We start from the raw sequence: 14697 nt of genomic DNA on the forward strand, positions 1-14697 counted from the left end.
AAGGAGGGACCATGAGGGGCCTTGGCAGGAAGCCACATCTAGGCTGTTGAGGAGAAAGGAAAACAGGCAGAGAGATCACCAGTTGCCCCAGTCAGCCTCAGGAAAATGCCGGCACCCAAGCTCTTTCTAAATTATTTTATTCAAGAAGATGGAGAGGACGGACAGGGGACTGAGCTGAGCCCTGAGTCCCTGAACCTCCCGGCTCAGCCCCCACAGCAGGACAGGACAGAAGTTAGGGGGTAGGGACTCCAGCCCTACCCGGACAAGGTTGGGGACAGACGAGACCCAGGAATACCAACTGATTGTCCTCCAGGCTGTCCTCCGGGAGGGCGCGGCTGGGACCCACCCCCTGTACCACCGGGGCGAGGCTACTTGGGGGTGCTGCTGCCCTTCTTGGGAGTCGTGGGCTTCTTGCTCTGCCAGAGGTGGCCCTGGATGGTGAAGGCATCTACGCTCATGGACATGGTCTTGGCAGGGATCTGGGTAAAGCGCTTGCGGTCTGAGTTGTACTTGTAGATGCCCTCAACCATGGCGGGTGTGACCGTGCGGGGGCCGTAGCCCGCCAGGCGGGTCAGCTCCTCTGTCTCCCCGGACAGCGTGTAGAGGGCCCGGAACTGGCAGCTTGAATCGCGGAAGAGGATCAGGAAGTGGTTGGCCTTGCTCTTCTCAATTTCCTGGTGGGGCGGCGGAAGCGGTTGGCCAGGGCGGGGGCAGGGCCTCCCCAACCTCCCCCCACCAACCCCGCCACCGCCAGGCGCGGGCTGACCTCGAGAATGCGGTTCTTCTGCGGTTCGTTGACCTTGCCTGCCAGGCAGCAGTGAGACAGGGCGTTGTGAATGATGAACTTGTTGGACTTGGCGCTGGGCTCCTTGTACAGCCGTGGACCTAGGGAGCGAGGCAGTCAGCGGGGCTGCGGGGCCGGGGTGGGGGACAGGCAGGGCCTGGGCTCGCCAGCTCCGGCCCCACTCACCCGTGTACTCGGGCACCGACGCGGGGGACGAGGCGTTGCTGCCGTTGTCCCAGTCGCGCTCACGGCTGCCAGGCAGGCGGCTGGGGGACATGAGGCCGGATGGGGACGGAGCCCTGGGGGCGGACAGGAGGCGACAGGGGTGCAGTCAGCGGTAAGGGAAGCCTCCCCAGAAGCAGAGGGACCAGGGAAGGGACCAGCCTGGGACCCTGCGGCGGGGGAGACGCGCACGTGTGTGTGCGTACTCCGGCGGCAGGTGCCTGCGCCCCCACTCGTCTGCCCCCCACTCGGGTGCACAGGCGCGTTCTTGGCACCCGTCAGCAGCGCCCTTGCGCAACGCACAGGATTGCGTTCTCCCTTCGACAAGACACACAGACCGTGAGAGGCTGCCCAGGCCAGACTCACCGAGACGTGGGCCTCTTCACGCCAAGGTTATTGGGGGCCTCGTTGGCCACGGTGGACAGTGACAGGGTGGACTGAGAGTAGACTTTGCTGAGCCGGGAGCCTGGGAGAAGAGGGCGTGGGGTCATCCCTACCCAAATCCCCCTGCCTCCGAAGGGCCTGGGGGTGGGGAGGGGGTTACCTGACAGGCTGTGGAAGGAACATGGGGTCACCCTGCCTGAGACCCTCACCCTGTGCCCTCCGACTGGGACACACCTCCCCCCCCCCCCCAAAAGCTCTTGCTCCATAGCATTCCCGAGAGAGCCTTGCAGCCCTTAAGCTCTGGGCATGCCTTCTGCCACTGTAGACCCCACACCCCTCTGAAGTCTCACAGACACGGGCAACCCCTCAAGACCTCTTTTGCCCTATGTACTCATGGCGGGGTGGGGTGTCTCAGCGAGCCCTGGACAAGCGCAGCGGGCAGGCACGACGCCGCAGCCCGACAGGGTCCTTACCCAGCAGGCCTCGGGCAGGGCTTCGTGCCAGGGCCGAGTCATCACAGCAACCGGAGCGTGGCCGGGGGGCCCTCCGCCCACCCCGGCCTGGCCCCCCGGTCCCCGCAGCCCGTGGCCGCAGCACTTTGTCAAGGTCGTCCATCAGCTTCAGCTGGGCCCGGCGTTCATACTCGAGCCGCGTGAAGTCCCCCCGCCGAGGGCCCACCTCCTCCTCCGCCGGGGCCCTCCCAGCAGGGGCTGGGGCTGCCGCAGGGGCCACCGGAGCTGGGGGGGCCTGAGTCACCTCCTCCTGGGCCAGCCTGCAGACCGAGAGTTACCGAGCCGTCAGACAGGTCCCAGGCTGTGTGGCAGCAGGTGTCCCGGGCAGCCCCCCGCTCACCGCGCGGCCTCTTCCCTCCGCTGCTCCTTCTCCGCCTCCTGCCACTGCTTCCGCCGCCGCGCCTCCTCCGCCCGCCGTTGCTGCCGCTCCAGCAGGCTGGCCCGCTTTTGGGCCATCTCGTCCTCGGGCTTGTCTTCATCCTGGGGGCAGGCACCGAGTCCAGCTGGCCATCCTCCCCTAGTACTTCTCTGCCCACCCCACCTGCTAACCACGCACCCCTCCTTTGCCTTGTGCAACGGGTCTGAAGGCACCCAGTGGGCTCCTGCTTTACGCACGGCCCTGTGCTGCGTACGAGGGCTAAACGGGGACCCAGCCAGACTGGGTGCTCTTTGCACCACGTGTTTGACCCGATGGGGAAGGCTATCAGTCCACGGTGTGGGGACACGCCTAGCCTAACCTGGGGGCACTAAAGGCGGCTTCCAGAGGAGGACGGGGACTTCACTGGGGAGGGGGAAGAGGGGAAAAGAATATTCCAGGCAAAGGGAACAGCAAACGCAAAAGCCCCGAGGCCGGAACACGCCTAGCAGGCATGGAACAGTGAGGAGGCTGGTGGGGCTGGGCAGCGGAGCGTGGGGCGGATGGGCCCAAAGCCACAAAGACTTTTTTTATTCTAAGAGCAAGGGATGCCACAAAAGGGTTTTAGCAGGGGACTGACAAAGTCCAGTTTCCGCTAACATAAATACCTATAATATATCCGTGCTGTTGAAATGGCCAGGGATGGAGCAGGGACTTGGACGGTAAAGGCCAGTCAGCACGTGACTGCAGGCGTCCAGGTGAGTCTGTCACCTGCCCGCCCATCCATCCATCCATCACGTCTGTCCACTCCCACCTGGCCAGCCACATCCCCGTTTATCCACCAGCGTGCCCCCTCCCTGACCAGCCAGCGGGTCCCTTCCCCCACCGGCTTGGGGGACGCTGACCTTATAGAAGAACCCCAGACCGGCCCGGGGCTCCCCCTCTGAAGACGCCTCTTCCTCTAAGGAATCCTCAGCACCAGGGGGGCTCCCATCTCCCTCGTCCTCGGCCGCGGGCTCCGCCAGGCTGCGCAGCGGGATCTCGATGAGGCCGGGCCGGGCCACGGGCTCCTCGGGAGGCGACCCCTCCGCCAGGAGGATGGAGGAGCGCGTCTGCACGGGCACCTGGCTTGGTGAGAACTTGCGCAGGTGCGGGAGGCTGTCGACGTCGTGGGGAGGCGTGAGCACTCTCGTCAGGGGCGCAAGCCGCAGCTCTGCTGGCCGTGCGTGTTTCGGGCTTCGGGGTGTCGGGCTGGGGCCGGGCCCGGGGCTGCGCCGGGCAGCCGGGGCGCGCCGAGCAGGGCTGGGAGAGGCGGCTTTGGGACCCGCCGTGGGGCCGGGAATGACCCACGCGGCGGGCGGCGGGGCGGGCCCCGGGGCCTCCGGTGGGGCCAGGAGCCGCTGCTGCTGGTCCGTGAGCCTCTGCATGTCCCGCTGCAGTGAGCTCAGCGCGGCACTTAGCTTGCTGACCGCCCGGTTATAGTCCCCAAGCCCCTCGGGGGGCACCGGGCCCAGTTCCGGTGAGAAGGTCACTGCCTTGGGCCGTGGGGATGGATCACCCTGGCCCTCACCCGCTGGCCGCTCCCCACCAGGGACCGGGCCCGGCTCCGCCTCTGCCTCCCCTCCGGCCTCCCGTGGCTGCACCTGCAGGAAGGCGCTCTTGCCCAGCCGCTGGCGGTGCTTGGCAAAGATGGCCTCGATCCGTCGCTTCTGAGCCTCAATGGCCCGCCGTTTCTCCTCCAGCCGGGCCCCCAGCTCACTCATCTCTGAGCTCAGGGCCTCTGGCGCTGTGGGGGTGGCCGCCGGGGACCCTGCCTCAGCCTCAGCCTTGACCAGCTGCTTCTTGCGTTCAGCAAAGCTGGTCATCTTGACCTCAGAGTTGCTGGCCGCTGGGGACGAAGCTGCTGCCTTTGGGGAGCCCTCAGATAGGGCCAGCGATTTCGACACCTCCCCTGCTGGGCAGGGAGATGGTTTCAAGGGGCCCTCGGGGTGGGGCACGTAGGTGGGTGCTTTGGTGGGCCCATCAGGCAGTGGCTTTGAGGCCCCCTCGAGTGGGTAGGAGGAAGCCAGCGGCAGTTTGGAGGAGCCCTCAGGGGAGTGGAGGTAGAAGCTGCCGTCGGCAGCCCCATCGGGGAGCAGCCGGGGCTCGGCACTGTGGATGATCTGCAGGGCCTCCTCGATGGTAGGCAGGTCGCCAGGCTCCGGGGTCGGCTGGACGGGGGTCCGGGCTGGAACAGGGCGTGGGGGGCCCAAGCTGTCTGAGCTGACGGAGCGGAGCAGCACGGGGTCTCCCATGACGACATCCACGTCGCTGTCCAGGCCAAAGGGGGTGCTGAACGACACTGCCTGGGAAAGGGGACGGCTGGGCGGCAGGAGGGAGGGGTCAGCCCCTGGGACGAGCCCCAGCCCCGCCCCCACCCAGCCTGCCCCCCCCAGCCAGGCCCCAGAGATGCACTCACCTGAGCTGCCGATTCCAGGCCTTGCCGAGGGCCTCCATGTGGGACATGGACGGGGAGGACTTCAGTGAGCCTGGGGAGGGGTGGTAAGTGGTCACTCAGTGGTCACTATGGAGTTGCTGGGGACCCTGGGTGGGGTCAGCCAGAGTGTGTCACTGACGGGGCATTATGTGGATAGCTGGGGCCACTGGGGAGGTTAGGATCACCATGGGATCATTCAGGTGTCAGAGGGACCTGGTGGAGGGGCCGGGAGAAGTGAAATCTGCTGAAGTTGTGTTTGGTGGGGGTCGCCAGCAACCAGCTGTACCCCTGCCCTCACCTGTGGATCCCCGGAGTGGGGACTGGGGGCCGCCGGGTGACAGGAGCGGGTGGCGGAAGTTGAAGACGGGAGAGCTGCCAAGAGATGCATGTCAGCCAAGGGGGTCCCTCCACAGGAAGGGGGTCACCTCTCCCAGGAGTGGAGCACAGGGTGTCTCCTAGCTCTGGTGCAGTGCCCAGCGAGGGGAGGAGCCCACCACCGCCACGGAGACTCACCCGACAGGGCAACCGTACCTGCAGCCACTGCTGTTCTGAGCAGGAGAGGCCTCTGTGGCCCGGGGGGAGGCAGCTGCCGCAGAGAAAGCAGGGTCAGGCCGGGCCTGGCCTCCCTACCCCGCCCCACACCCGGGGCCAGGCCTCACCATGACCATCAGGCAGGTCCTTGGCCTGCACGAAATCAGGTTTCAGCACCTCAAAGCACATGAACATCTCGGCGAGCAGCACCACCAGGTTGACCTGGAGGCAGAAGGCAGGGTCAGCCCCCGGTGCCTGTGGCCCTGGACACCTGCCTCAGCCCACAAGGCCTCGAGGTGACCTTACCTTGAGGGGCGGTGGGACATAAAGCAGGTCCTCGAGGGAGAGCGGGCAGCCACGAGGAAGGCGGGAGGCACAGAAATCCTGCACCAGCTGGAGGTTGTACAGGCTGTCCGCCACGGACATGGGGTCCTTGAGGCACACCTCTGTAGGGACAGGATACCTGGGTCCCCAGATCTATGGGAAGGAGGACGGGGCCCTGGGGAAGCGAGGGCCTCCTTGTGCTAGGTGCCCTCGACAAAGTGGGTACTAGGACAGGCTGTTCTCGGGTCTCTGCACCTGTTCCCAACTGCCTGCAGAACTAGTCCTCCAAGAACTCAACTCAAAAAGCTTTTCCTGACCCACCCAGCCCACCTTGGAGCACCTAAGATCCAGAATGTTCTTCTGGATGAACTTATTGTCTTTCTCTCCCAACTAGGATGGGAGCTACCTGAGGTCAGAAGCCCCTCTGTTTTGTTCTCACTGGCTCTAAAATGGAATCTGGCATTCTATAAATATTTGCTGCAGGAATGAATTATACTAAGCACAGAGAAGTTGAGACACTTGCGCAAGGTCACACAGCTCACTGAGGGAAAGTGTGCAAGTCCCGCTCCACCAGTTCTGGAAGCCGCCCTCATAATTACTGCCCCACTCTGGGGCAGATGCCCAGGGGCCAGGCTCCCAAGGACGAGTGTGGCCCAGGCCCACACACTCACCCTCGAGTCGCAAGAGCTGGGGACAGTAGCAGTGGATCGTGGCAGCCAGTGCAGCCCCACTTGCCAGATCCTGGAGGGTGGTGACATTTGGAAAGCAGGGGGCACGTCGGGCCACAGCTCGGTCCTTGCGGTAACGGATCTGTGGATGGGGCAGAGCCGAGTTAGGGCAGAGGGTCAGGCTGGTCCCAAGTCAGTGGTCGCGCAGGCTGGGTGGGGGGGGGTGGCTGGGGTTTCCGCCATGTGGGGGCGTGAAGCTGGGGGTCCCAGAGCCAGAGTGGGGCCAGCCTGGAGCGGGGGAAGGGCAGCAGCAAGAGGCAAAGGAAGTGTCTGCGAGCAGCCAGGCCAGCAGCGAGGGCTAGGGCGGGGCTCCCGGGAGCCTGGGGCGGGGGATACATTACCATGGGGGGTTTGCTCCCCGACTCCTTCAAACAGAAGGCAATTGCGTGCTGGGGGGAGAGGAGCAGCCGTCAGCGGGGCGGGAGGGGTGCTGACTTGCTGGGCCCCCAAGCTCACCTCCAGGGGAGGGGGAGCTCGCCCTGACCCTGTCATGAGCCCTGGCCATCCAGCTGCGACCACGCTCTGGCCAGCTTTGGGGACCCCAAGCTCCTCCCAGCCTGGAGGGACCCCACAGAGCAGCCTCCCATGCAGGGAACCTCCGCCTCCCAACAAAAGACCCAGGCCCCAGCTTGGGGAGGGGATGCAGAGGAAGCAGATAGGCAGAAGGAGAGAGGAACCCCCAACCCAGGCCCGAGGGTGGAAGGAAGGGGGCCCCAGAGTGAGCGAAGGGAGGGACCCTGTCCAGCCCAAAGCCTCCCACTTGTGGGGGGCACCTCCCCCTGGTTGTGCTTCAGGGATGGGCACCCCCCCGCCCACCAAAGCTGGGACCCGTCCTTAGGGAAACTGGGGTCTTGGGAACATCCTTCCACCTTCCCCTGGGTTGGGGATCTTCTTCTTGACCAAGGGGGTGATCTCCATGTGCCCTGCCACTGGGGTCAGGATCCGCATGTCTGACGGGCTAGGGTCCTCCCTTCGGAGGTGCAGGAAGTCTCCCGGCTCAGCTAAGACAGACAAGCCGAGGAGCTCTGTCCTCTCGATTCCTGGGAGGGGAGGCCCATCCCCCTGAGCGGTAACTGGGGAGGGGTCTGCCCTGGCAGCTAATGGCAGAGACTCGTCTCTTTTCTGAGTCTGCAGAGGGCTTCTCTCTACCCCCCCCAGGGCTGGGGTCCACGTCTTTTGCTCACAGCTGGGAAGAAGTAGGGGGGGAGCCAACAGGCAGGCAGAACAGACACAGGGAGAGACAAAGCGACAAGCAAGGCAGGCAGACGGGGCGGAGAAACAGCCCCACTTACAGGAACCAGCTTCCAGTACCAGCGTGTGGGGCACTGATGCCACAGAGGGAGAGGGGAGAGCAGCAGGAGAGGCACAGGGGAGAGGGCAGAGAGAGAGAGAGAGAGTCACCTCAAGCCCCCTCTCCCAGTGCAGGAATGGCCTCGAGGTGCAGCCCTTCCCCGCCCACCCAGCCCTCCAACTGTCCTTCTGTCCGTCCATCCATCCATCGCCCTAGCCTCACCGAGGGCTGTGCTGGGGCCACCCCATCGGCAGGGGCCGCAGGAGAGGCTCTCTGGGCAGCTTCCTGCTCTGTCTTCTCCTGCAGCCGCCGGATGGTCTGGGGAGCAGGGAGAGGTCACCAGAGCTCCAGTCACCGGGCCACCCCGGCCCCCAGCCCACAGCAGCCTAACCCCACCTACCGTGTCCACCCAGAAAAGGAGCTTGTGCTCCAAGCTGGCCAGGGCCAAAGGACCGGGCAGTGTCTTTGTCCACTCGAAGGCAAAGGCAACCATGAGGGCGTCAATGACAGCCAGGTGGGCTCCCTGTGGAGGTAAGGGCTGAGGGGTGAGACCAGGGCGAGGGACAGACGCTCCCCTCACCGCTGAGGGAGGAGAGGAAGACCCTCAGGATTGGGTAGGGGGCGGGGCTTGAAGTAGGAGGGGCTTTGGGGATGGGCCAGGGTCAGTAGGCGGGGCATCAGGGAAGGAGCCAGGAGAGGGGTCCTGGAGGGCCAGAAGGCAGGTCCGCAAAGGCCTGGCGGTGCCTCTGGGGAGGAGCCAAGCCTGGCGGGAGGAGCCTTCAGGGAGGAGCCCGGCGGGCGTGGCGGGAAGTCGCGGGGCCTACCATGAGGATGGGCTGGTGCCTCAGGTCGGCCTCCTGCACCGGGCGCTCGGGCAGCGCGGGCACCGTGCCCCTCCGCGCCAGCAGGGCCAGCAGCGCCGAGGGGCTGGGGGGCGTCTCGAGCTGCGGCAGCGCCTGGCGCCAGGCCCGGCAGTAGAGCTCGGCCGAGAGCAGCAGCCGCGTCACCGGGGGCTTCACGTGCTCCTGCGCATACTGGTCCGTGTAGAAGGGCTCCCACAGCTCCGAGGGCACGTGCTCTGTGGGGCGAGGCGGGGCACGGCGGGTCAGGACCCCGGCACCCGCAGGGAAGACGGCACCGGGACGGGAGGCCGGGGGACCTGCGCGGAAGCACGCCGCGCTCGTGTGCAGGAGGCCCCCGGAGGAGGTCAGGGTGGAGGGGCCCGCGCCGGCCTGGGGCCAGGCGGTGGGAGAGCAAAGGGCCTCCGGTAGGGAGGGGAGAGCAGCTCTGGGACCCGAGAGGAGGCTGCCACCTGCGCAGGGCCTTGTGGGGACGTGGGTGGTCCTGGAGGCCCTCAAAGAACAATCACAAGGACAAGATGGTTTAATGGATCTCCCTGGGTGGCCCGCCAGCTGGGGAAGCTGGAGAAGCTGGGGAAGCCGGGGAAGCCGCAGCCAGGGCACAAGAGGTAACTCCAGAAATTGAGGCACAGGGTGGGAAAAGCCACACCGCTGGGCCACACTGGCATTGGGATTCAAACCCGGGCCTTCAGCAGACCTACACCCTCTCTCTCAGCTTGAAGGCTGGGGTGGGGTGAGCTGTGGCTCTGAGGGCCAGCTGGTGGGGCACAGAGTGGGGGAGGGAGGTGCCCAGGCCCCATCAGGTGTGACCGGAAAGATGGGGGGACAGGAGGGCCCGCAGGTGAGGCAGCAGAGACTGAGTGTGAGGGACTCAGGGCAGAGGTGAGATCATCTAGCAGAGGCGGCCACAACCCCCCTTCCCCCACAACACCGAATGCCAGAGAATGACACCAGCAGGGGAGGAGGTCGGGAGGGGGGGCCCCATGGGGGCGGTGGGCGCTGGGAGGGCTGGTCCCCAGCAGGACCCAAGGGTGGGGAGGAGAAAGACCAGAAGAGGCCATGAGGACGAGTCTCTGGGGAGGTCTAGGAGGAAGTGGCTGAGGCCAGCATGGGGAGCCGGCCCTCATGGGGGCCTCCCAGGGAGGCCCCAACTCTTAATTCCAGTCCGAACAGCTGTTTTGCTTATTGGGGTTCTATGTGTCTGAGAGGATGGGGAGCAGGATTCTACTGCTTAAGAACATTTGCACACAGGGCGCCTGGGTGGCTCAGTGGGTTAAGCCGCTGCCTTCGGCTCCGGTCATGATCTCAGGGTCCTGGGATCCAGTCCCGCATCGGGCTCTCTGCTCAGCAGGGAGCCTGCTTCCCTCTCTCTCTCTCTCTCTCTGCCTGCCTCTCCATCTACTTGTGATTTCCCTCTGTCAAATAAATTTAAAAAAAAAAAAAGAACATTTGCACAGGACACCCCAGACCGTCCTCAGGTGCCTGTCTTCCCAGCCATGCTCCCCAGAGGCCCCCTGCCTTCCCCTACAAGAACCCGGGCATCGGTCCCTTCAGTCCCTCCCTGCCCCAGCTCCTGACCCACCCCCTAAAATCACACTTGACCTTCCCTCTTAATGCTCTACTCCTGTGCAGACTTGTGCCTGCTCTCTGCCCCTCTCCGCGCAGCTTCTTGAGAGAACAGTTGTCCAGGCTCTGCTTCCTTCCGCCGGACCCTTACCCCAACCTCTCTAACTCCTGTCCGCCAGCCTCCCCACCTCCCTGCCTCCCCAAGGCCAGCAGTCGCCCTCTGACGCACAGCTGTGGGCCGTATCTTGCCCGGGCGCTCTGCCCAGCACCTCCTTGTTCCAGAAACCTTCCTCCCCCAGCATCTCCCAGCTTCCCATCTTCTCTGTCCCACCACTCAAGCCAGGCCTCCTTCCCACATGCCCCGTCAGTGCCAGGTTCCTGACACTTGATCAGAACAGCCCTGTAAATGGATATGGACTCCACCCCCCACCCCCACCCCAATGTGGCTTCCACAGCCATCTGAGCACTGCCACCTGCTGCAGCCCAGGCCTGTGTCCCACTGCCCTCTGGGCATTTCCCATGATGCTCAGTACCTGCTCCAAACCTGCTCCTTCTCTCTGAAACTGCACTGAGAAATCATCACCCCCCCCAACACCTAATGTCCTCAGGTTTCAACCTCTTGGCATCTCCCCAACCCAAACCCTGCTCCCTATCTCCCCAGGCCCTGCCCACTTCCTGCTCCCACTGGCAAAATTAAACAAGTTTCTTTCTGGGGCACCTGGGTGGCTCAGTCAGTTGAGCGTCTGTCTTCGGTGGCTCGGGTCATGATCCTGGGGTCCTGGGATGGAGCCCCACGTCTCTCTCACTCTCCCTCTGCCCCTCCCCACTGCTCATTCTCATTCTCTCTCTCTCTCTCTCTCTTGCTTTCTCTCAAATAAATAAATAAAATCTTTAAAAAAGAAAAAAAGTTACTTTCCTGCAGGACTTGTCAGGGCCTTCAAGATGAAAACCATGAGCTAGGGCCACCACTAGTTAATGCTGATCAAGCACTTCCTCTACACCTGTGTGTGTGTGTGCCAACACCCCAGCACTGCTGGCATTTGGGGCTGAATAATTCTTCCGTGTTTGGCAGGGGATGGGGTAGGCTGCCCAGTGCTTTGTAAGATAATCAGCACAGTCCCTAGCCTCTACTCACTAAATGCCAGGAGCACCGTCCTCCTAAGTAGTGACAACCAAAAATGTCTCCAGACGCCCTCAACGGTCTCCTAAGAGGCAAAACCACCCAGCTGGGTAGAGAGAGAGCCACCACGCATGACTCAAAACGTTCATTAGCCATTCACCATAGGGAGTGCTGTCCGAGAGAAATACAATTTGGCCCACAGACATAGTTTTCAACTGGGTACTCGCCCCATTAAGAAAGTAGAAATGAGAAACCTTAGTAATATACTTAACCCCAGACAAATCTGATACTAGCATTTCAACATGTAATTAATATAAAAACATTATGTGATGTTTCACTTTTTCTTTACTATGAAGTCTTCAGAAGCCACGGGGTGGTTCATTCACGCATCACAATTCAGAGCAGCCCCGTGTGGTGGTGGCCGCGTCCTGGGACTGCACAGCTCTACGACAGCGCTTGCACTGACTGAGACCAACGCCACCGTGCATGCGTTTCCTGGTGGAACCCTTAGGACAACTTATTCTTAGCCCCACTGTCCAGATGAGAAAACCAAGGCCCAGGGAGCTGAGATAACCCGCTCGAGATCACACAGCTCATAAATGGTGCTCAGCGGCCACGAACCCAGGTTCCCTATGGGTCACAGTGATGCTCTACATAAGGGACTTTGTGTGGGGTTTTCCAAACTTGCACAGAGATGGCACCCTTTCTTATCTCTGAGCCAGAGTCCCGTGCAGCCCAGCTGCCTGCATTCCTGTCCAGCCTCCTCACACCTGCGCTTCCCGACCACCAGAACCACCTGCTCCCTGGGCAACTGCCCATCTGATCTCATTTTGTCACGTCCTCAAACATGTTCCATAGCTCCCCAGTGCCCTCAGATCCCCCACAAAATACACACACCCTCCTTGAGAGGCCATCCTCGGTCCCACCAGCCTGTCTCATCTCCCACCTCCCCCAGGCACCACCCGCCACCAGGACCGGCACAGCCTCCTCTGAGAACGCCCTGTTGGTCCAAACCCCAGGCCTTTTCACATGAGGTCTCCTCCCCCTGGAAAACTCCTATGCATCCTTCAAGGATGGGAGAGGCTGGGGCACAGCCGGGCCTCCCCCTGCCAGCCTCTTTCCTCCTCCCGACCCTCCCTCCTCCGGGGAGACTCCCCTTCTCCTTCCCTCCCTGAGCCCCTGGGCAGCATCTACAACACAGACCTTATCACCCTAAGCAGTAATGATCTGGTCCCCTGTCCCATCCCCCTCTCTCCAACTCGGCTCCCACTCCCTGTGTCCGGAGCACCCAGCAGCGCCAGGCACCCAATGGGCACCGGCAAAAAGCCCCAGAGCTCAGGAATTGAGAGGAGCTTTGTTCCCCACTTCCCTCTTGGGGCTTGGCCACCTTCCTCTGCCCCGTCCATACAGAGAAGGAAGGCGGGACTGAGGACTGAACGTGACCCTCAGGGAGGACACGACACAGTGCGGGGGGGAGCAGGTCAGTGAGAACAGAACTGGGGGAGTCAGGACATTGCCTCAGGAAACTTCACTTTCTTTTCTGCAAAATGGGACAGTAATTTCTGCTCCATGATGATATTAATATTATTTATAAAAATACCACTACTGATTATAGCAGCAGGGACAGCGAGCAGCTGTTTAGGAGGTACAGTATGCCAGACACAGCACGAAGAAATCTGAGATCTGCCGCCAGCAACCTTGTGAACAGGGTCTTGGGACGCCCACCAACCCAGGCACTGCCCTGGCCCTTAGTGGGTGCCCCCCCCCCGACATCTGCAGAATGGATAAGTGAATAAATGCCCTCTTTTCCAGAGGGCGGTACAGCAGCTCTGGAGGACTGTAATAATTCGTCCATAACCTGGTGGAGGGGGTTCAAACCCTGTCTGGTCCCCAAAGCTGAGCCCTCTAGGGCCACAGAACCTGGGATGGGAGAGGCTGGGGCACAGCTGGCTCTCTCCCTGCCAGCCTCCTTTCTTCCTCTAGCAGATCCTCGGGGAAGGGCAGGCCCCACAGTGGGCCCTGCATGGGAGGGTGCTGGGAGAAAGACACAGGCTTGGGCGGACCCAGGAGACGGGCAGCTGTCCCTGAGCCCCACACCCAGAACAGGTTGATCTAGGAAGGCCACCGAAAGGGGGATGGGCTGTGCCCTTCTGGTCCCAAGACCAGTGGGCAGGCCGGTGGGAAAGCAAGGTGTCCCCTCAGGACTCCCCTGAAGGCCCAGACCTTAATTAACCCCAGCTGCCCCGTAACAGGCCCTGGCTCCCAGCTCTGGCCTGAGTGGTGGGGCTGCCCTAGGGCCCTGACTTGGCCCACTCGGGCCCTCGCCTCCTGGGGACCCACCCGCATCCTTCCCCTTGGGGTGGCCTGACTTTCACACACATGTGGGCCTAAGGGAGGAGTGGAGGCTCTGTCCGGGTGGGAGAAGGCCCTACACCTGGGCTCCCACCCCCGCGGATCTCGGACAAGTCAATTCCCTTCTCCCGGGCTCGCCCGCCTCCTAGGCAAAATGGGGTAATAAGTCACAGCTGCCAGCCGCTGGCCGCGGCCATGGAGGCGAAAGTAAGGGCTCCCTCGCCGCCCGCAGCGCAGGGAGGGCTGACGCGGGCTGTGGGTCCCGGCTGCGGGGCCGTGGGGAAGCGGGGGTCCTCGCGGGGGCGTGATGTGAATGTGTGAGGGGGGGAGGGCGTGCAAGGCCCGCCCGGGAGACCCCGCCCCGCTCACCTGGGCTCCCGGACGCCCGGATCCCGGCGCGGATCTGGGCCGCCGGCCCCACCCCCACCGCGCTCCCGCAGCCCGGCGGGCAAAGTCCACCGCCCGGGCCGAGCAGGAAGCCCGGAGGCCCGGCGCGGCGGGGCCCGAGCCCGGGGCCCCCCAGCGGCCGGCGCTATTGTTCCCACGGCCCCGGCCTCCGCGGCCCGGCGCCCCGCCCCCCGCACCTGCCGCCCCCGGCCCCGGTACCTGCGCCCCCGAACGCGGCCCGCAGCACCCACGCCAGGCTGGCCGCCGCCTTGGCCCGCGAGAAATCGTACTGGTCCAGCGACTTGATCTCGGGCACCAGGAAGGTCCTCCGCAGCGGCCCTGGCCCGGGGGGCGCCGCCTCCACCATGGCGGCGCCGGGGCTGCGGGCGCCGGCTCCGCGCTCGCTCCAGCTGGGCTGCGCCGCGCTCGCACCCGGACCGGGCCCGCCGCCGCCGCCGCTGCTGCTGCCGCCGACCCAGGTGCGGCCGCTCGCGCTCGCGACGCAGCGTCGGCCCCGCCCCGGGGCGGAGCCCAGGTGCGCCCCGCCCCCGGCCCGGACCCCGACCCGGTACCCACCCCCCCCCGCCGCCTCGCCTGGCCGACTGCCGCTGGGTGGGGCGGGTCCGGACTGCGGTGGTGGCGGGAGGCTGCGGAGGAGTGCGTGTGCGCGCGTGCGCTGGGGAAGATGCGGGACCCTCTGTTTGCGGATGTGTGCTGGCCCAAGTGTGTCCCCTTAGATGCGAGTGTGAGCATCCATGCGGGCTTGTCATTCCCGGCCAAGAGGCGGCGTGTGCATGGGTGCACC

The 14697-nt window shown here is 64.0% G+C and overlaps 1 protein-coding gene across 5 annotated transcripts; it reads right to left on the minus strand.

The window, feature by feature from the left end:
• Positions 1–120: 120 nt before the first annotated feature.
• On the minus strand, positions 121–14358 carry CAMSAP3 (calmodulin regulated spectrin associated protein family member 3). Of its 5 annotated transcripts, none has more exons than XM_059159830.1 (19): positions 14112–14358; positions 8432–8685; positions 8008–8130; positions 7830–7925; positions 7609–7641; positions 6658–6705; positions 6260–6398; positions 5571–5710; positions 5393–5486; positions 5265–5319; positions 5032–5105; positions 4716–4785; positions 3163–4567; positions 2243–2382; positions 1864–2162; positions 1373–1472; positions 971–1083; positions 767–885; positions 121–674 (listed from the first exon to the last, which is right to left on the minus strand). In XM_059159830.1, the coding sequence occupies exons 1-19, from the start codon at positions 14257–14259 to the stop codon at positions 369–371; spliced, it is 3756 nt and encodes a 1251-aa protein (XP_059015813.1). In that variant the 5' UTR covers positions 14260–14358; the 3' UTR covers positions 121–368. The 5 variants fall into 5 exon arrangements, with proteins under 5 accessions (XP_059015813.1, XP_059015810.1, XP_059015811.1 ...); XM_059159827.1 differs by having other exon boundaries at positions 3163–4618; XM_059159828.1 differs by lacking the exon at positions 7609–7641 and having other exon boundaries at positions 3163–4618.
• Between the last annotated feature and the right edge of the window lie 339 nt (positions 14359–14697).

Source organism: Mustela lutreola, chromosome 2 (genome assembly GCF_030435805.1).
Source record: "Mustela lutreola isolate mMusLut2 chromosome 2, mMusLut2.pri, whole genome shotgun sequence".
NCBI lineage: Eukaryota > Metazoa > Chordata > Mammalia > Carnivora > Mustelidae > Mustela > Mustela lutreola.

Coding starts and splice junctions, on each gene's coding strand:
- CAMSAP3 (XM_059159827.1), bottom strand. CDS start 14,259: ATGGTGGAGGCGGCGCCCCCCGGGCCAGGGCCGCTGCGGAGGACCTTC. Junction 7,926..8,007: donor TCCTTTTCTGGGTGGACACG/GTAGGTGGGGTT, acceptor CCTGCTCCCCAG/ACCATCCGGCGGCTGCAGGA. Junction 2,383..3,162: donor GTCTGGGGTTCTTCTATAAG/GTCAGCGTCCCC, acceptor GCCTGCCCCCAG/GATGAAGACAAGCCCGAGGA.